This window comes from Prionailurus viverrinus, chromosome F2 (genome assembly GCF_022837055.1).
Source record: "Prionailurus viverrinus isolate Anna chromosome F2, UM_Priviv_1.0, whole genome shotgun sequence".
NCBI lineage: Eukaryota > Metazoa > Chordata > Mammalia > Carnivora > Felidae > Prionailurus > Prionailurus viverrinus.
In genome coordinates, this window is record NC_062578.1 from 40773274 (window position 1) to 40794095 (window position 20822).

Here is a 20822-nt window from a genome sequence, read left to right on the forward strand (position 1 = left end):
TGCTCACCCGCTTCCCCTTGTCAGGGGAAGGGAGGCGGTGCCCGCGAGCACAACGGCCCGCCTAGGGTTTGCTGAGCTTCTGCGCATGTTCAGATTCCAGCCAATCCGGGCGCCTCCACCAGAGAAGGGAGAGATTCCTAGACAAAGTTCGAGGCCGTATCATTGCAGTAAGGAGAAGCTTCAATAACTGCTGAGGTACGTTGGGGAAACGTCTGTGGTTTACAGGAATTAAGGAGATGCAAAAGCAGAGACCAGTTGGCGATTTGTCTTTTCACCGCTGCAGTTATCGTGTGTTGTAAGCATCTTCTATACGGCTCTTTCATAAGCTTTAAAAAGGCACAGAAATGTTAGTTTTACTGCCTTAGATGACCAACACCCAGTGGGTTTAATAAATGCATGCCTATTCAATTTTATAGACATTAATAACTTTTTGAAGTGCCTTTTTACGTTTGTTGTTCCTACTTCCTAGTTTGTTGAAACATGAGAACAGATAGACCAATCCTGAACAAATGGTAAGTGAAAAGCACAATTACAGGCATGTTCTGTGATGCCAGCTATGTAATATCTGGTGAACAGCCTTGTGTTTGATTTTATTTTATTATTTACAAATAACAAAGCAGCCCACCAGTTTTATAACTACATGATGCATTTATGGTTGGAGTCAAAGCTCACTAAGAAAGCAGATACTACATCTATAACATGGAGATGAAAAAATGAGTTTTCAATCCTTCTGATATGATTATAAGAGGTAGTCTATCAAGTGAATAAAAGGTGGTTCCTGGAATGAGAGCCACCATTTACTCGGGCAAGTTATTTAGCCTCTCTATGCCTCAGTTTCCTCATCTGTAAAATGGGGATAAAATAATATCTACCCCCATGGGGTTGCCATAAATACTAAATGAGTTAATATATATAAAACCTTAGACTAGGTAAGTATTAGTGACTTGTTTCAAGTGTCAGGGTTACCCAGGCCATCCATGCCAAAAGAGGGCACTTTGGGAAGCTAGGCTTATTGAGTAGATAGCATTTACCTTGATTATTCCCTACAGTCCTGGGTTTGGTCCTAGGGAAACCTGGCCTCAAAAGCTAAAATATATTGAGGGCTTACTTACCACGTGACAAGCCCTGTGCATTATCTCATTATATTTTTACAACTATTTTTAGAAGTAGGTACTATTATGTTTCCTATATTACAGATAAGGGGAACTAATGCATAAAGGATTGCATAGCTTGCTCAAAACTACAGAGATAGTGAAGGAATTGAATCCAATCCAGGAATTCAATCCAGGAATTGAACCCTGCTCATTTGCTCCCAGAGGCCACAGGAAGAAGATTCTGGCCTGTGAGGCAGGCTCCCTTTAAACAAACACAGAACCAACACTCCAGAATGTCAATATTGCCAATATTAAGTCACAAGAAGAAACACTAGTAGAGTGAACCTGAGATCACCTCTGGCTGACCAGCACTTTTCCTGGCCTGTATATGCTCTCTATATGAAGTCAAATACTCAAAGAGTTGTTCGCTACATGTGGAAATAGAACATGAGAAGGTACCTAATCTCAAAAAGTGGTTCTCAGTTAAAGGGTACCTAGGAAGCATTCTCATCTATGTTAACAAAAATAATAGCTATCATTTAATGAGCATTTTCTATAAGGCTAATCTGAACAAGTATGCTTAGGTCAAACTCCCTCTTTTGAACAGGCTTAAACAGGTATTGTCAGCCTCATTTACTGTTTGGGGATAGCCATCCCCTTCTACCTTCACAGATTTTCTCCACAAATAAGACACTATACCGTATGCCTGTCTTTTCTAGTCTGCCTCCTGCCTCACTCAGATAACAATACCAATTACAATCAAAACCAGAAAATGCCAGTTGAGGTAATTAGTTTTAATTACATGGTATCCTGGTTATAGAATAGTTTCTTGAGCCTTTAGTATGTCAACATGGATGTCTAATCATTTCAGAGTACAGAAAGAAAAGTAAGTTTCTGGAACAAGACTATATCATAAAATATGGTAACCACACCAAGCCATGAGCATTCTGTGGCTCTGCCTGGGCAATTACTCAACCTCTCCCAGCTTTTTACTATACCTACATCACTCCCTACCCTCCAGAATGATTTTGGTATCAGACAGCTTTTAGCTGCCCTTCCTAGCTCTTCAACACCCACAAGAACAGTCTTTTCTCACTTGATCTCAAGAGTTCCTTGATCTTCTCAACTGCAAAGTCCTTTATCCATCTTGCACACCTTGACTTCCATTCAATTTAACTGGCATTTATTGAGCACAAACTGTGGGCCAAGAACCTTGCCAAGGCCCCTGAAAGACGAGGGAGAACAACTCAGCCCCCTTTCCTCAGGAAGCTTATACTGTAGCAGAATAGACACTGCACATGCCATTACACCAGAAGCACAGGTTGAACATGGGGATTAAACTGTGGGCTTTTGAATCAGGCAGATCCAAGTTTAAATCCCAACTCTGCCACTTGATGACTGTGAACAAATTCCTTATCCTTGGGTTTCTCCATTTGTAGAGTGAAGATAACAGTATTCACCATTCAGGGCCATTTTTGAGGACTAAATGATATAGTGCTTGTAAAGCACTTACCACAGTCCCTAACACACAACAAACTCCAATATGACTTGGAAATCAAGAAGGCTGGCTCAGAAATCAGAATACCATAGTTCCAAACCTAACTCTGCCACTTGCTAGCTGTATCACATTAGTAACTGAATCACTCTGCCTTAATTTCTTCACCTATCAAGTGAAGGTGACAGTAGGAGTGTTGTGTATGTAAAACACACATGCATGTCCATAAACATGCATGCACACACATGCATTGTATATTATATATAATACATAGTAAAGCACCAAGAAAAGCATATAACATGAAATCTTACCTGTTGCTGTGGTGACCTGAATGCTCTTTTCCAACTAACTCTGCCACTTGCTAGCTGTATCACATTAGTAACTGAATCACTCTGCCTTAATTTCTTCACCTATCAAGTGAAGGTGACAGTAGGAGTGTTGTGTATGTAAAACACACATGCATGTCCATAAACATGCATGCACACACATGCATTGTATATTATATATAATACATAGTAAAGCACCAAGAAAAGCATATAACATGAAATCTTACCTGTTGCTGTGGTGACCTGAATGCTCTTTTCCAATTTTCCCCTGAGGTGGTCCTCAGAGGCACACCTACAAAACCCCTAGGGATTATTGGAGCCCTGTTTGGACACTACTGATTAAATAAAGGAGCTTGGTCAACTGTGTGTGACAGAGTAAATGGGAGTCTTATCGCCATGGTAGAAAGATGGAGGAGACTGAGATCCTGAATGTTATTTATGTTATAGGTTAACAAAGGAGTCATGCAGGAAAGGTGGTGGACAAAATCTGTTTTACTGCTGAAGCTTTGGCCCCCAAATCTCAGTATAGAACCCACTTTTAGTGAACAGGTAGAACCACACATGAAACATGACCTCTCCTGCTTAGGCCTCATTTCTCTTGGTTCCATTTAGTACTGGGTACATAAAAGAAAGAAGCAAGAAGACCTAATAAACTAAAGAGAACTTCCAAACACAGAATGTAAGGAGAAAGTGAAAGAAAGAAGAAAAGGGCTAACGGAGGAAGAAGGAAAGAGTCTATAAGACTTTGTGTTGGAAGAGGGAGTCTCCTTCATGCAGTCTTTCAGACCCCACTCAGCTGCATAAGAATGGGCCTTGAGTCTGCAACACCTCCTTGCCAAGAGTTAAAGAGCCCACACAGACTAAACCTGACCTATCACCTTATGTGGGATAGGCCTTGTTTTGGGCTAAGTACTCTTGCTCTGTTTAAAGTATGTACATTAAACATCACTTGGTCAACCCACTGTTATCCTGTCCTAGAGAGAGGCCAGGTTGTTTCCACTGCATCATGAGAGGGGTGTGGCACAAAGACCAGTTGCCTTGTGTCAGTGGCCAAGAGAGACCCACTGGCCATGGGGGACTGACACCACTATTGAAGCTGATCCTGCTCTGTCTCTTCTCTATGTAAATAAACTATTGTCTGTCCAATGTTTGACTGCATTGTATTTCCCCTAATGACTCTAAAATGAAGATGCAATGGGCAGAAATTTTTGGAGTCCTCCCCTGAGACTGGTTATTGGTACATGGTACTTTGATCAACATCAAGCAAAGTAGAAAGAAGATTTTGTGGACACTAAAAAATCTGTCTCTTAGACTATGGCTAGAGCCTACTCCAGGCTCAACCTATGTTGGTCCTCTGCCCCCTTCTCAGGGATGAAATGAGAGGACACAGCATTGAGATCCCCTTAGAGTTTGGAAGATGACAATAAACTAGAGAATGAGGGAGTGAAGCAAGTTTTAATCTTTTCCATTGCAACAAATGTATATTAAATGACAGTGTGTTATGCACAACTCCAGGTACTAAGGAGACAGGGTGAACAAAAATGGACATGGTCCTTGCTTTCATAATTCTTGTAGTCTAGGAGAGGGCAGAAACCTAGTAGAAGAATTACTCAACTAAATGTAAATTTACAATAGGGACAAGAGCTATAAAAGGGAAATACATGATGCTGTGAGAATCACAGGCCTGGCCTGATCACAAAAGGCAGGAGGAGTTCCTTAAATGACAGATGAGAGATGCTTGGGTGGCTCAGTTGGCTAAGCATCTGACTCTTGATTTCAGCTCAGGTCTTGGTCTCACGAGTTCATAGGATTGAGCCCCACTTGGGGCTCTGCACTGACAGCATGGAGTCTGCTTGGGATTCTTCTCTGTTTTTCTCTCTGTCTGCCCTCCCCCACCCACTCAAAATAATTAAATAAACTTAAAAAAAAAAAAAAAGGAAGTGACAGATGAGCTGGAAGGAAAGGTAGAGTTAACAAAGTAAATGGAAATTTCCAGGGAGGGCAAGGAAAGAGCAATAGTTCAGGCAGAGAGGTGCACAGGCTTAGCATTCAGAGAATTGAAAGAAGACCAATGTGGGCAGAGTGCACAGGAGTGCACGGGACAATGAAAGGATGTGGGAACAAGTCAGACCCTGCTGGGAGTTGTGGTTCATGCTCAAGAGGTTGAGCTTCCCACTGGAAAAAAAAAAATTATTTTAAGCAGAGAGGTGATAGACTTGCATTTCAAAGGTTACTCCAGCTGAGGTATGGAGAATGGATTAGGGGGCGGCAAGAGTATGTATATGAGGACAGGTTAACAGGGTTTTTGACTTCCAGTTTAAGGTGACAGTTTGAACACAGGTATTTACTTCCTCTCCTTTCAGAAATCCTAATAATAAAACAGAAAAGGAACTTTTGGAAGAAGCAAAAACTGACACGAATGAAGATAATAGAGTAGGAGGCAACGGCAATAAAATTTTGTGAGCAGGAAAGAGATAGATAGGTGATAAATTCTTTTGTGAATCCAAGAGGGCTGAATCCTAAATTGACAGTGGGAAAAGCAAAAGGCAACCTGATATACACCAAATAAGTCCTCAAAGTCTTAGAAGTCCTCAGTGTCTTCTGTTGGGGAAGGAGATGAAAACATTTGGTTGAACATTAATTTATAAAGCACTAAAAACATGCACTTAAGACTCCTTTCCAGAGCCAAGAAACATAGATCTCCCCCCAGAAGATGGAAAGTTTATTCTCTTGAGAGAATATGACTATGGGACAATGGGTACAAATGAGATCAGGGGTTCTATTATATGAAAGAATGACAACGTGTAAATGATGAAACTGAATGATGAAACTCACACCCTCCTTCCCTGGCAGCCAGGCTTGAATTCTCCAGAGAGAAGTTTCTTCCTGGGGAACCTGATCAGCACAATAAGACAGAAGAAAGAAAAAACACTAACATGGGAGATGCCCTAAGAAACAGCCCAGGCATGGGGTGCCTGGGTGGCTCAGTCAGTTAAGCTTCCAACTTTGGCTCAGGTCATGATCTCACAGTTCGTGGATTCAAGCCCTGTGTCGGGCTCTGTGCTGACAGCTCAGAGCCTGTAGCCTGCTTCAGATTCTGTGTCTCTCTCTGTGCCCCTCCCCTGCTCACACTCAGTCTCTCCCTCTCTCTCTCTCAAAAATAAATAAAAACTTAAAAAATTTTTCTAAAAAAGAAAAAGAAACAGCCCAGGCAAATCACCCTATACATTGTAGACCAGTCAAGAAGCCCCACATGTCCTTTTAGAGCTTCCTATTAGCTTTTCAGTGTGCCCCACTCTAATATGCATACATTTAGTAGGTAAATATACATAGATATAAAACACATATACATAAATAGCAAACGGTCACCAGATTTATAAGTAAATCCTCTCATACAAAACATAACTTTGAAAAAACAGAGATTGTGCAGGCAGAAGGAAACTTTAAACGTAAAAGGAGGGGCGCGTGGGTGGCTCAGTCCATTGAGTGTCTGACTTCCGCTCAGGTCATGATCTTACAGTTCGTAAATTCAAGCCCTCTGTGCTGACAGCTCAGAGCCTGGAACCTGCTTCGGATCCTGTGTCCCCCTCTCTCTCTGCCTCTCCCCTGCTTGAGTTCTGTCTCTGTCTCTGTCTCTCAAAAGTGAATGAACATTAAAAAATAAATAAAATTTCTCAAAAAAAAAAAACCTTAAAAGGAAACTTAAAACACTATTAATAAGTAATATCTTCAAAGAGATAAAATATTACATCCATGAAAGAATACCATGATGTTACACATTAGATATAGTCAGAAAATTAAAAAGTGCTTTTAGAAGTTGAATTAATAATAGTGGAAATGAAAAACTCAAGGTAATGTTTGAAAGAGAATGCTTGGAAATTTTTCCAGAAAGTAGAACAAAACAAAATGAAATGGAAAAGATAACATAAGAAAATTAAAGAAACAGTCCATGGGGTCCAGTATCTGAAACAGGGCTTCCAAAAAGAGAGAAGAGAAATAAATGAGTGATCGTCATAGGAACAATTAAGATCCAACAAGTGCTCAACACAAAAGAAGACAATGAAATACTCCAAGACACATCACTATAAAATTTTAAAAAATGAGGACAGAGGGACATCTCAAGACTTCCAGAAGGTAAAAAGCAAATTTAAACCCAAAAGATTAAGAATCAAAATGGCAGATTTTTCAAGAGCAATATGAGAAACCAAAAGAAAGAGAAGCAGTACCTTCGAAATTCTGAGGGGATTTTCCAAAGTAGAACTTCATACCCAAATAAACTGTTAAGTAACTGTGAGGGAAGAATAAAGATATTTTCAGATACACAAGGTCTCAAAAATTTACATCTTATGCATCTTTTCTCAGGAAACTCTACCCAAAGAAAGCAGTAAACCAAGAAAGGAGAGAACATGCAATACACTTAACCTGAGATCTCGCTTTAACATTACTCCACTTTACCCTTCCAGTTTGATAGATTGCATAGTCTCTTCATTCTGGGTTTCTGTCCTGGAGGAGAGACCTCATAACAGTGCTTAAGAACATAGATCCCTGAGGCAACTGAAGCAAAAATAAACAAGCGGGACTGCATCAAACTAAAAAGATTCTGCACAGCAAAGGAAACCACCAACAAAATGAAAAAGCCACCTACTGAATGGGAGAAAATAACATGCAAATCATGTATCTGATAAGGGATTAATACCCAAAATGTATAAACAACTAATACAATTCAATCACAGAGAAACGATCTGATCAAAAAATGGGCAGAAGGTCTGGATAGATATTTTTCCAATGAATACATACAGATGGCCAACAGGTATATGAAATGGTACTCAACATCACTAATCATCAGGGAAATGCAAATCAAAAACAACTGTGCGATATTATCTCACACTTGTTAGGATGGTTATTATCAAAAAGAAAAGAACAAGTGTTGGTGAGGATGTGGAAAAAAGGGAAACCTTGTGCACTGTTAGTGAGAATTTAAATTGGTGCAACCATTATGGAGGTTCTTTTAAAAATTAAAAATAGAACTATCATATGATCTAGCAATTCTACTTCTGGGTGTCTATCTGAAGAAAATGAAACCCTAACTCAAAAAGATACATGCACCCTCACACTCATTGTAACATTATTTACAATAACCAAGATATGGAAACAACAAATGAAAGAAAGAAGAAAGGAAGGAAGAAGGAAAGAAAGAAAAAGAAAAAGAAGGAAAGAAAAAGAAAGAAGGGAAAAAATGTGATTATACACATATATGTAGGAATGTTATTCAGTCATAAAAAAGAATGCGACCACGGGCCCCTGAGTGGCTCAGTCAGTTAAGCGTCTGACTTCGGCTCAGGTAATGATCTTGTGGTTTGTGAGTTTGAGCCCCGTGTCGTGCTTTGGGCTGACAGCTCAGAGCCTGGAGCCTGTTTCGGATTCTGTGTCTCATTCTCTCTCTGCCCCTCCCCCACTTGTGTTCTGCCTCTCTCTGTCTCTCAAAAATAAATAAATGTTAAAAAAAAATTTAAAAAAAGAATGCGACCTTGCCATTTGCAACAACATGGGTGGACCTTGAGGCATTACACTAAGTGAAATAAGTCTGACAGAGAAAGACAAATAACTTATGATCTCATTTACATGAGGAATCTATTTTAAAAAATAACAAAAAAATCCCCAAACTCATAGATACAAGAGAACAGACTGGTAGTTGTCAGAAGTGAGGGTAGACAGTGGGTGAAATGGGTGAAGAGGGCCCAGAGGTATAAACTTCCAGCTGTAAAATAAATAAGTCATGGGGATGTAATATACAGCATAGCAACTATAGTTAATAATACTTCATTGCATATTTGAAAGTTGCTACGAGTAGATCTTAAAAGTTCTCATTACAAGAAAAAATTTTGTAACTATATATGGTGATAGATGTTAACTAGACTTACTGTGGTGATCATTTATCAATATATACAAATATTGAATCATGGTGTAAACCTGAAACCAATATAAAAATTATATGTCAATTATACCTCAATAAAAAAATAAAATAGAATAACTGATAATGCCTAAAACTGAAAATTAAGGTTTAAAATAGGTCATTGTAGTAATTCATATGAGAGAAGACATTTTAGGATGATAGAGGTTAAGAAAAGTAAAAGAATTCAAGGGATATTTGGGTGATTAATTCAAGATATATTTAGAAGGTAAAAAATCAAGAGGTCTAGGGGTGCCTGGGTGGCTCAGTCAGTTAAGCATCTGACTCTTGATTTTGGCTCAGGTCATGATCTCGTGGTTTGTGGGATAGTGCCCCTCATTGAACTCTGCACTGGCAACATGGAGGGTTCTCGGGATTCTCCCTCTCCCTCACTTTCTGCCCCTCCCTCGCTCTCTCTCACTCCCTCCCTTGCTCTCTTTCACTCCCTTGCTCTCTCTCAAAATAAATAAAGTTAAAAAAATTAAGAAGTCTAGCTAGACTGAAATGGGAGGATGAAAGAATGGAAAGCATCAAAAGTGACTCCTAGAGTTTTGGTCTGTATTACAGGTGGGACGATGTTACCATTAACTGAGATAGAAGACACTGGAAGAAGACAAGGTTGGGAGTGGAGGAAGGGATGGAGATCATGGGTTGTTTCGGGACACCTTGAATTAAAGATGCTTCATTCCACCCAAATGGAACTTCCAAGCAAGCAGTGGAAATACTGGTTCAGAGCTCAGAAAAAGAAATTTGGCCTGGATATATATAAATATGTGAGTCATCTGCAAAAAAGTGATCAGTGAAGTCAAGGACATGGTTGACATCCAGAGGGAAACTAAAGTATGAGAAGAGACAAAAGTCTAGGACTGAGCCCTCAGGGACTATCCATATTTAGTTAGATAAAGGAAGTTGAGTCAAGAAAGGGCAAAGAGCAGGAATAACCAGAAAGTTTATTCTAGGAATCACCTGGAGAAAACCTGGGAGAGTGTTCCATTATGGAAGTCCATCCAGTTTAGAACATATTGAATGTGATGCAGCAGTTCTAGTAGGAATTGGCACCAAGAGTCTGAAGATTAGGAAAGAGAGTAGGGCTTACCACACAAAGTGCCCTGACTGTAAGATCTTGACCTCACTAATTCCCCTTTCTGACCACAACTTCCACTTCCGCACTTTGCATTTGTTCATCACATTCTTTAATACTTTAAATTCTGTGATACTTTAATGCATTAACCCCCTCATGGGCTTACCTGCCTTTCCCTTTTCTTTATTCATGCCCAAGAAAGCACATCCAAGGGTTCAAGAGCACAAGTAAAGAAGCAGGGTTAAGATGGTGGGCTCCAGGGGTGCCTGGGTAGCTCAGTCAGTTAAGCATCCAACTTTGGCTTAGGTCATGATCTTGTGGGTTCAAGCCCTGTGTCAGGCTCTGTGATGACAGTTGGGAGCCTGGAGCCTGCTTTGGACTCTGTGTCTCCCTCCCTCTCTGCCCATCCCCCTGCTCGCACTCTGTTTCGCTCTTAAACAGAAACATTAATTTTTTTTTTTTTTAAGAAAGAATGTGGGCTCTGGTATCAAATTACCAGAGTTAGAATCATGATCTGAGTATGACCTTAGGAAGTCATATATGCTTTCTAAGTCTTGGTTTTCTCATCTGTAAAGTGATTATAATGGTCCCAATTTTGTCAAATGAGATATTGCAGTGACTGACACACTGAAAACAAAAAATTAATATCAGTTATTTAAATTATCCATGGTCCCAACTCCCCATGAATGGATAATTCTGTAACTTTAATTTTTACCATTAATTTTTTTTTATTCACCCCAGATATTTCCTGTTTTCCTATAATGTCACAATCCACCTAGCTACCCAAATCAGAAACCGGGAGTGATCCTTGTTTTTGTTTCTTTACTTCCACTGTCCAAGTCATAACATTCTCACGATTCTTCCTCCTTTTTTTTTTTTTAATTTTTTTTCATCGTTTTTATTTATTTGTGGGACAGAGAGAGACAGAGCATGAACGGGGGAGGGGCAGAGAGAGAGGGAGACACAGAATCGGAAACAGGCTCCAGGCTCTGAGCCATCAGCCCAGAGCCTGATGCGGGGCTCGAACTCACGGACCGCGAGATCGTGACCTGGCTGAAGTCGGATGCTTAACCGACTGCGCCACCCAGGCGCCCCACGATTCTTCCTCCTAAACAGCTCTTTCATTCATCCTTCCCTGCCTCTCCCTTCTTCCATAGCCCTAATTTTGTTAGTGTAGGTAAGGCATGGTACAGTACCCATCTCATTCTAGGTGTTCAATAAGCATTTGCTGTCCTCTTTGAAGCCATCCTCTCATGTTTTTTGGTAGACTTCTTCATAAGCTGACATTAAACCATGTTCTGCTAGTCTCGCCCACTTCTATGGATAATTCTTCCACATTTTAGCTGGGTGATACTGGGATGTCTTTAAGCTGATAAATGCACTATTTATAGGGCTGTTAAAAATATTGAAATGATGCAGGTAAGAAGTTTAGCATAAGACATGACATAGAGAAAGCATTTACCTTTTTTTTTCTTCTAAGAGACAGTGGAAATATCTCTGGTTCAGCTTATTTTCTTCTTCCTGTCTTAAGTCTGGTATAGGGCAAGCACCCTGCAACTAGGAGGGAAAAGCCAAGAAAACTGCAGAGGTGACTATCTGACATCATTGAATGAACACCAGTGACCACCTATGTCCAGACTTCTCCTGTTTGTTTTTGTTTAAGCCATTGGGAACTGGCTTAAACTACTTGATCTATTATTTGCAGCAGAAATATCCCTAATGATACACTCCCAATTTATACTTAACAGTTTTAGCTAACATTTTTTCCGCTATCCTTGTAAGCAGTTTATACAGATGAACCCATAGTATCTACGGTTATGTCAAACCTGTTTCTATTTTGAATCATTTCACTACTTTATTTAGCTTTTTGGAGCAGTTTTGTCAGGTACAGTGCCCAAAAGTCTTAGGCAATCATCGTTCCCCTGTCCGTGGTGTACAATGGAGGTACCATCTTGTTAACTAAAGGCAATCGTTTCATCCTATATATAGAATATGCCAAATTTTTCCTCTATTCCACAAAGAAGCCACTTAGTAAACTGGAAAGGTAACAGGTTGTGGAGTTGGCCAGATGAAAATAAATTCTAGTTCCACCACTTTCTAAAATGTTACTTTCTTGATCCTCAGAAAGGGATACAGAAAGGGAAAGTATTACCTCAGAGGGTTATTATAAAGAGTTCAGATTAATGCTGTCAAGAGCCTAGTATAGTGCACAGTGTGGAACACAAGAAAAACCAAGAATGGGAGCTCTTTTGTTGTCTTAATTACATAGAAGGCAATGCGTAAATGTTATTGCCCCAATCCCCTCCACAGAGCATAGAACAGTATGCACTTCATCAAGGAAGATTAGAATTAAAATTCACCCATACGAAGCTTTTGCAGATTAATCTCAACTATTCTGACCATACCCTTTCTGAGTCATTGACATTTGTATAGTCACATGTCTTTTAAAAAAAATCTTAATCAGATAAATGATTTCCACTACCAGTTAAACACCCCAGCAATGCATAATTCCTCAAAAACATTTTTGAGATTCCTTTTTAAGAGAGAGCTTTCAGAACATATTACTGTGTCCTGTATCATAGATATTAGTGACTGAGTGAATGCTGGTCTTTTGGGGAAGGCCACATGAAAAATACTAGGACTGATGGTGGATACTGGTTAAAGTTATCTATCTTTTTTTTGAGAGAGCCAAAAGTTGTTTCTAGCTACTACTGATTGATAAGGTGGCTGAAAATTATGCCAGGTGATTTTATTGGGGGAGTGGGGAGTGTGAGAACAAAATAAAATAAAATACAACAGAAACAGAAGTGAGATTTAAATATTGAGAAATAAAATGTTATGATCTGTAAAGTGGCTCTAAAGGTAATTCTAAAATGTTTTGGTGCTAATAGCCTTCAAGGATGCCTGCTTTGAAAGGCAGGATTCGTGTATGTTTACATTTGGTTAAAAATTAGTTTCCTTCTTTATTCACAAATGAGTAAAGATGATCTAATTTTATATACATGATTTCCTTTACCCGAAACAAAGAAAGTAGAAACACAAAGAAAAAGTCTGGCAGGAAAGATCTTTTTTTAGTGCTTAAGCCAATCTTCCAGCATTGCATATTTCAAATCAGTGGATTTTTTCTACTTTTTTGACAAATGTATTTTGCAAATACTCTGTTGGAATGTCTCCTTTAACGCGAAAATGGCCTGATTTGGATAAATTCTGATGTAAACATCATTCAACAGCTTAATGAAACAATACTCATAATTCTGTCATACTATCGCATACAGTCTTTGCTGTGAAATTCTATTTACCGACCTCCTAAACTGATAACAAGCCCGGTAACGGGTCGCGTCCCAGAGTTTGAAACACATTTTAAAGAGCGGGTTGGCCTGCCAGCCTCCGGGGTTACTGTACCTCTACCCCTTCCTATCCCAGACCAGCCAGCTTCCCGAGGCTTTGCTCACCTAGCAACCAGGCGGCGACGGCAGACGCTTCCGGAACCCCAGGCGGAGTCGTCCAATCGGCTCTGCAGGTTCGCCGCAGCGGCTGATGGGGCGCGGGAGACCGCGCTGCCGCCGGCGTCTGCACCATGGTGACGAGCGGCGGTGGGGCCAGGGTAGCCATGGCGGCTTGGTCCACCTTCGCCGCGGCTGTGAACGTATTCCTCCTGTTGGCCCTCCCGCGAGTCTCACACGCCCAGACCTTCTCATTTCCATTCCTGCAGCCGGAGTCGTGCGGCCACAACCAGTACTTCGATATCTCCGCGCTGTCCTGTGTGCCGTGTGGAGCCAACCAGAGGCAGGATGCCCGAGGTGAGACCGTTCAGGGTGGGCCCTAGCCAGAGTTTTAACACTCCAGGCTGCTTCTTGCCCGCTGCCCCCTCCTCCTGTCTCTGAAACACATTTTCGTCGGCGGGAAGAAATGTTTCAGGAAAGTTAACTGCCAACTCCTGAGGGGTCGGTTTCCTTGGAGGATTGCAGCTTGCACACAAATGAGGTTGGGGAACCCGAGTAAACTACCCCCTGAGCCATGGCCGATAATTAATTTCTCGGCGCCAGTCCCTCACTTCTCATCCGAGGGGTCTTTCGGGAGGCACCTGGAAAGTCGCCCACCGAAGATAGAAAAAAAAAAAAAAAATAGAGAAGGAACGAGGTGTAGAGAAGTAGGTCACAGGATGGGTTGCGGAGGGAATGCAAATTAGCGCTTATAAATTTTGTTAGCTCTTTATCTTGCTCTTCAAATCCCAGAAACCTAGAGCTAGAAGGGACCTTAACCATGATTAGGTCCAGTCTTCTCATTTTACAGATAAGGAAATTCAAGCCTCGATGATGTTGTTACATCTTTGTTACCTAAATTGTGGATTGGAAGAACTGGTGTCTCTCTGCCCTCAGTCTCAACCCATGTATTTCCACTATACAGTGTGTTCTTAATATAGATTTCCTTAGGACTCATCCCTTTTATTATTGAATATTACTAATTGCCCTTAAAGTCTCTTTGTATTAAACTTAGTTGTTGTTGTTGTTGTTTCCCTTCAAACGTAGGTCATTTGGTCCCAGTTCCCCTCACTGAAACTGCTCAGAATAAGACCTTTTCCATATTCTAAGGTCCAAAATGTTTTCACTCTTGATTTGGTCACCCATGGTGTTAACTTTCTCCCATCTTCAAATTTGATATATCCTCATTAAAGTTGTCATTTAAGACTGGGCCGGCTCCTCGGGTGAGGATGTATGAATGAGGAAGCATTTCACCGGCTCTTAAACTGTAAGGTGTTGCTTCATAGTTACAGACCCAGATATTGGATGCATCCTACTACATAGATTGCTATGGGTGCTGTTTCTATTTGATGCCTCCTTAGAGAATGTTGTCCTTACCTGTCCAGCAAGTTGAATGGTGATTATCTTATAAGGTCTACTGTCTGTCCAGAGGAAAACAATGGTTTATTTGAATCAAGGTAACTTTGCTAATAAGGTTTTGTTTTGGCAAAGTAAATTTGAATTCATTGAATATATGTGTATGGTTGGATGAAATAGAACAGTAAAATTTCCCATAGCAGTTAATGCATAGTTTGATTATTAAAATTAAAGTTCAGTACTTTAATAGTTCAGTTATGCTTGCACTTAAGGTGGTAGCACATATGGTACCTGCTGCGTGCCATACACATTCTAAGATCTCTGCGTATAATAACTAATTTAACACCCATATCAACCCTATGAGGTAAGTACTGTTATTGCCCCCATTTTGCCAAAGTGGAGACCAAGCCATAGAGTTTAGTAACTTGCTAAAGGTCACACAGCTGAATAGCAGAATTAAGATTAGAACCCATGCAGTGCTGATTCCAGAGTCTTGCTATTAACAGCTATACTTCTTCTCAAGATTTTAAGAATATTAAAATGTTCCCTATCTTGGAGCTTTATTTTTATTTACCAAGGTCAAAATTGACTGTTTTTATTTTAGGAACTTCATGTGTGTGTTTACCAGGATTTCAGATGATCTCTAATAATGGAGGACCTGATATTATTTGTAAAAAGTGCCCGGAAAACATGGTATCAAGTATTTATTTTAAAATCATTTTACTGTAAAAAGTAGTAAATTAACATATCTTTATTTTTTTTAACTACATTTTTTTTTTTCCAACGTTTATTTATTTTTGGGACAGAGAGAGACTGAGCATGAACGGGGGAGGGGCAGAGAGAGAGGGAGACACAGAATCGGAAACAGGCTCCAGGCTCTGAGCCATCAGCCCAGAGCCCGACGCGGGGCTTGAACTCACGGACCGCGAGATCGTGACCTGGCTGAAGTCGGACGCTTAACCGACTGCGCCACCCAGGCGCCCCTTTTTAAACTACCTTTTGATGCTGTACTATAATATGGTCCCAAAACTCAAAATTATTAAATTAACTTTGTTTTTCTCGAGTAAATTTCGGGAAATGAGTGAAATTTTATGCAGACTTGGAAAAAAACAAATGTATTGCCTTAGTTTTTAAAGTCTGAGATTTAAAAAACCACAAAGCTGTGAATATTTGTGTCTTTATATTTTCTCATAGAGTAACTCAGTGACTTAAAAAAAATAGATGAATGGTATATATAGAGAACAAGTTGGGATGTGTGAGTTTTTTGACTGGTACAGATTGAGTTCTGTGCCTTACACCTATTGTGTTAACAGTCTTATATAACAATTCATGTTTATAATGATAACTGAGGTGTGATGAGTTCATGAAATGCCAATTGCATCACTAAAGAGGTTAAATAATATCTATTGCTGTTTTGTTAGTCATATCATAATTTTCGAAAAATTAGTAAATTAATAGTTACTATATGTAATGATTCTTAATTAACAGAAATACATTTTCCAGTCATTTTGGATAATTCAAAGTCTTTGTGAGCCAGTTCTTTTATAGCGATGTTTCTTCTCATTATCTGAATAAAATAATTGAATCTGGGAATTTAATGCTCTAAAATACTATCAAGTTAATTATTATTAAGTTACTAGTTTAATTTACCAGTTGTCCTAATTTATGGCTAACTTGATTTAACTTTTAAGTTTGATTTTCACCTTAATACGTATTTTATATTTTTGTAAATATTGACCATAGATGAATTATCAATGATGAAAAGCTAATATGAAATGCTACAAAGCAAATATATTTTTCAGTGAGATTACTAAACAAGCATAATTTTTATTTTTCCAATGTTTATTTATTTATATTGAGAGAGGGAGAGCATGTGCGCACATGTGTACACACGAGTGGGGGAGGGGCAGAGAGCGAGAGTGAGAGCGAGAGAGAGCGCGCGAGAGAGAGAGAGAGAGAGAGAGAGAGAGAGAGAGAGAGAAGGAGAGAAAGAATCCCAAACAGACTGGTACTGTCAGGGCAGAGCACACTGCAGAATCGATCTAATGAACCCTGAGGTCATGACCTGGGCCAAAATCAAGAGTTGGATGCTTAACCGACTGAGCCACCCAGGCACCCCAACAATCATAATTTTTAAATAGTCCTATATAATGTACTGACAAATATAGGAGCATTTTATGATAAATCCAGTCTTTTCAACTAAAATTAAAAATAATTTGTGGCATTGTTTTGTTATTACCATTTGTTCTCTATTCATTTTGGTTACATTCATGTTTTTGATATTACATTTTTGCCCCAGGTTTAGGAAAAATCATATAATACACCTAATTTTGAATGTCATATTTTATAAAAAACCTTCATTGAGGCACTTGGGTGGCTAAATCAGTTAAGCATCTGGCTCTTGATTTCAGCTCGGATTTCATGATTTCATGGTTCATGGGTTCAGGCCCTGCATCAGCTCTGTGCTGACAGTGCGGAGCCTGCATGGAATTCTCTGTCTTCCTCTCTCACTGCCCCTCCACCACTCAAAATAAATAAATAAACTTAAAAAGAAAAACAAAACTTTCATTAATACAAACAATTCTGGATTGAAAGAAATATCCTTATAACTTTAACAACTTTATTTACATATTATTCATATACTATAAAATTCACCCATTTTAAATCATAACTTAATTTTTAAAAGCTAACATATGTGGATTATAAAAATTAGAGGGGCACCTGGTTGGCTCTGTCAGTTGAGCATCTGACTTTGGCTCTGGTCATGATCTCATAGTTCATGAGTTTGAGCCCCACATCAGGCTCTGTGTTCATAGCTTGGAGCCTGGAGCCTGCTTTAGATTCTATGTCTCCCTCTCTCTGCCTCTCCCCTGCTCATAATTTGTCTCTCTCTCTAAAAAATAATAAACATTAAATTTTTTTTAAATAAGTAAAAATTAGAATATTTTAGAACAGGTAAAACCAAACTATTAATTGACTATCTGTTGATTAAATGCTGTTGAATTTTGTTGTTTTTTCTTTGTAAATGGAAAAACTGAATGACAATATTACTTTGAAAGAAATGACTCATTTGAACTGAAAATCATGAAGAAGAAACAACGGTTGCCCAGAGTTAACAGTAGTCTGTACATAGTAATAATGTATAGCTTAATTTCGGAAAGTGAGCACAGTTTAACTCTCCAAGAAATATTTATGTAGCTCATATATGCATGATTTATTTGAATCTTGACTACAAATTGTACACTACTGTGGCTTCTTGAATTCACAGCATCAATTAAGAAGGAGAATTTACTTATTGATTTATTTTAATTTAGAAAGGTGTTACTGAAGATGGCTGGAATTGCATTTCTTGCCCTGGTGGTTTAACTGCAGAAGGAAAATGCCACTGTCCTACTGGCCATGTTTTAGGTAAGAAGTAGATTCTTTATGAAAAAGTAGTAGAATCTTCACTTACGCTACTTAACAAATATATATTTATTTATTTTGAGAGAGAGAATGCGAGCAGGGGTGGGGCAGAGAGAGAGAGGAAGAGAACCTCAAGGAGACTCCACACTCAGTGCAAAGGCTGATGCAGGGCTTGATCTCACAAACTGCAAGATTGTGACCTGAGCCGAAATCAAGAATTGGACACTTTGACTAAGCCACCCAGGCACCCCCACTTATGTTATTTTTGATAAGGACATTAATGGAAATACCTTGGTGAACAGTATTTTTTATTGCCCAGAATTTAATGATGTTTAAGTCAACAGCAGGCATTGAGAAGAGAATAAAAAGTCCTACCTGATTTAAAAAAAAAAAGTCTTAACAATGTACAATTAGATGGATAAGATGGATACTTCCTTAATATGTAAAGTATATATGTTTCAACTCAAAAGTCAACATGGTGCCTAATAGGGAGAAAGTATAAGCATTTCTATTGTCAGGAACCAGATAAAGATGCACTTAGGTAAGTGAAAGAAACAGGTGGTAGAGTAATTAAAAAGGAAGTAAAAATCATTAAAAACTAATTTTTAATGATTTAATTATATGTTTAGAAAACCCAAGAGAATTACTAAAAATTATCATAAACAATAAAGGTTTTGGGGTAAAAAATTAATATCCAAAAATTAGTAGACTTTGTCTATCTAAACAACAATCCTTTAGAATATATGAAGGAAGAAAAGATCTTGTCTACAGTAGCAACAAAAAGAAAAAACACCTGTATAAACTTCAGAAGAAATATATAAGATAAATCAATTGAAGAACCTTAGAATGCTTCTGCAGAACACAAAAGTTGGCTTTAATAAGTGGAATACATACCTTGTTCTTGGAGGGGAAGATTAAATATTATAAAGATATTAGAGGGCCCCTGGGTGGCTCGGTTGAGCATCCTGCTCTTGATTTCAGCTGAGGTTGTGATCTCACGGTTCATGGTTTTGAGCCCCACGTTGTGCTTTGCACTGACAATGCGGAGCCTGCTTTGGATTCTCTGTCTCCCTTTCTCTCTGCCTGTCCCCCACTCCTTCTCTCTCTCCTTCTCTCCTTCTCTCTCTCTCTCTCTCTCTCTCTGTCTCTCTCTCTCACAAAAATAAACAAAACATTAGGGGCGCCTGGATGGCTCAGTCGGTTAAGCGTCCGATTTGGGCTCGGGTCATGATCTCACGGTTTGTGAGTTTGAGCCCCATGTTGGGCTCTGCTGAGAGCTCAGAGCCTGGAGACTGCTTCAGATTCTGTGTCTTCCTCTCTCTCTACCCCTCTCCTACTCACACTCTCTCCCTCTGTCTCTCAAAAATAAATATTTAAAACAATATAAATAAATAAATAAATAAATAAATAAATAAATAAATAAATAAACCATTAAAAAAAAAAAGATGTTAGCTCTCACAATACCCATCTATACATTTAACAGAACCTTAATAAATTCTACTAGAATATTGTTTGTCTGTTTTAGAGACTAATTCAGAAGTTTATCTGGAAAATGTGAAAAGCCAAGACAATTATGAAAAAGGAAAGAGAAAATAACCCCATCAGATACTATGTACATTTTAAAGCTACTGTAATAATATGAATGGCTGGTATATGGGTTACACATACTGATGGATGGGACTTAAAATAGAGAATCAAAATAGATCTAATCTGTATCAGAATGTGATATGGGATAAAAGTAGTATTTCATGTCAGTGGAGAAAAGACTGATTAGTAAATGGTGTTGGGGAAACTTGGAAAATACTAAGTCAGGTTTCTAACTTATTGCTTAAGGAAAAATAAATTTCAGGTCAAATATCTAAATATTAAATATGAATCTAAAGAAAAACGAATTTCAGGGTGCCCAGGTGGCTCAGTTGGTTAAGTAAGGAAACAGGGAAATAGTCATTCATATATTACTGGAGGATTATAAATTTGTGCAGCGTCTGTAGAAAGCAACTTGACAGTATTTATCAAATGCAGATCATTGCCCAGCTAGCCCTTACTGGGAATTTGCTATTCCAGTGCAGGGAAATATATGTCTGAAGAAGTATATGCATGGCTTCTTATTGAAACATTAATCCTAAGACAAAATATTGTAAGCAATGTAAAAGTTTGTTAAGAGGAGATTAGTCAAATAAACTCTGGTACATCCATACAATGGTATAGAATGCAGAAAAATATAGATTATTATATAGAAAAATAATGCAGTTCTTTATTGCTGTGGAAACAAATCCAAGATCCATTAAGTAAAAAAACAAGGTATATAAAGTTTATTTTCATTCATCCACAAATATTTATTTGGTACCTGCTATTTATCAGTTCTGTTTTCTGTGTTTGGTGAACTACCATTTATGTTTTCTAAAAAAGATTATATATGCATATGTGTTTATGCACAGCCTATTTCTGGAAGAATTTACAAGGAACTGATAAAAGTATTGCTTCCAGGGAGGAGAATTCGGTATCTGGGGGGAAAAGGATGGAAGAGACTTAATTTTCACTTAAAAATTTTTTGTGCCTTTTTTATTCTATTTGTATATTATCTATTCAAAAATTAATTTTATAGGGGTACCTGGGTGGCTCAGTTAAGTGTC

At 38.7% G+C, this 20822-nt stretch overlaps 1 protein-coding gene across 6 annotated transcripts in view; it reads left to right on the plus strand.

Moving 5' to 3' along the window:
• Window positions 1-99: 99 nt before the first annotated feature.
• The window catches only part of TMEM67 (transmembrane protein 67), a 79522-nt gene continuing 58799 nt past the window's right edge, over window positions 100-20822 (plus strand). For 5 of the 6 annotated variants that reach the window (XR_007148694.1, XR_007148693.1, XR_007148695.1 and 2 more), the window contains exons 1-3: window positions 13502-13746; window positions 15389-15477; window positions 18099-18192. Coding sequence is in view for 3 of the 6 variants with exons in the window: in XM_047842744.1 (XP_047698700.1) it covers window positions 13524-13746; window positions 15389-15477; window positions 18099-18192 (406 nt within the window). In the remaining 3 variants the exon portion in view is untranslated. Of the gene's footprint in view, window positions 196-13501; window positions 13747-15388; window positions 15478-18098; window positions 18193-20822 lie in introns of those variants that run through there. The other variant, XM_047842747.1, reaches the window with a different exon arrangement.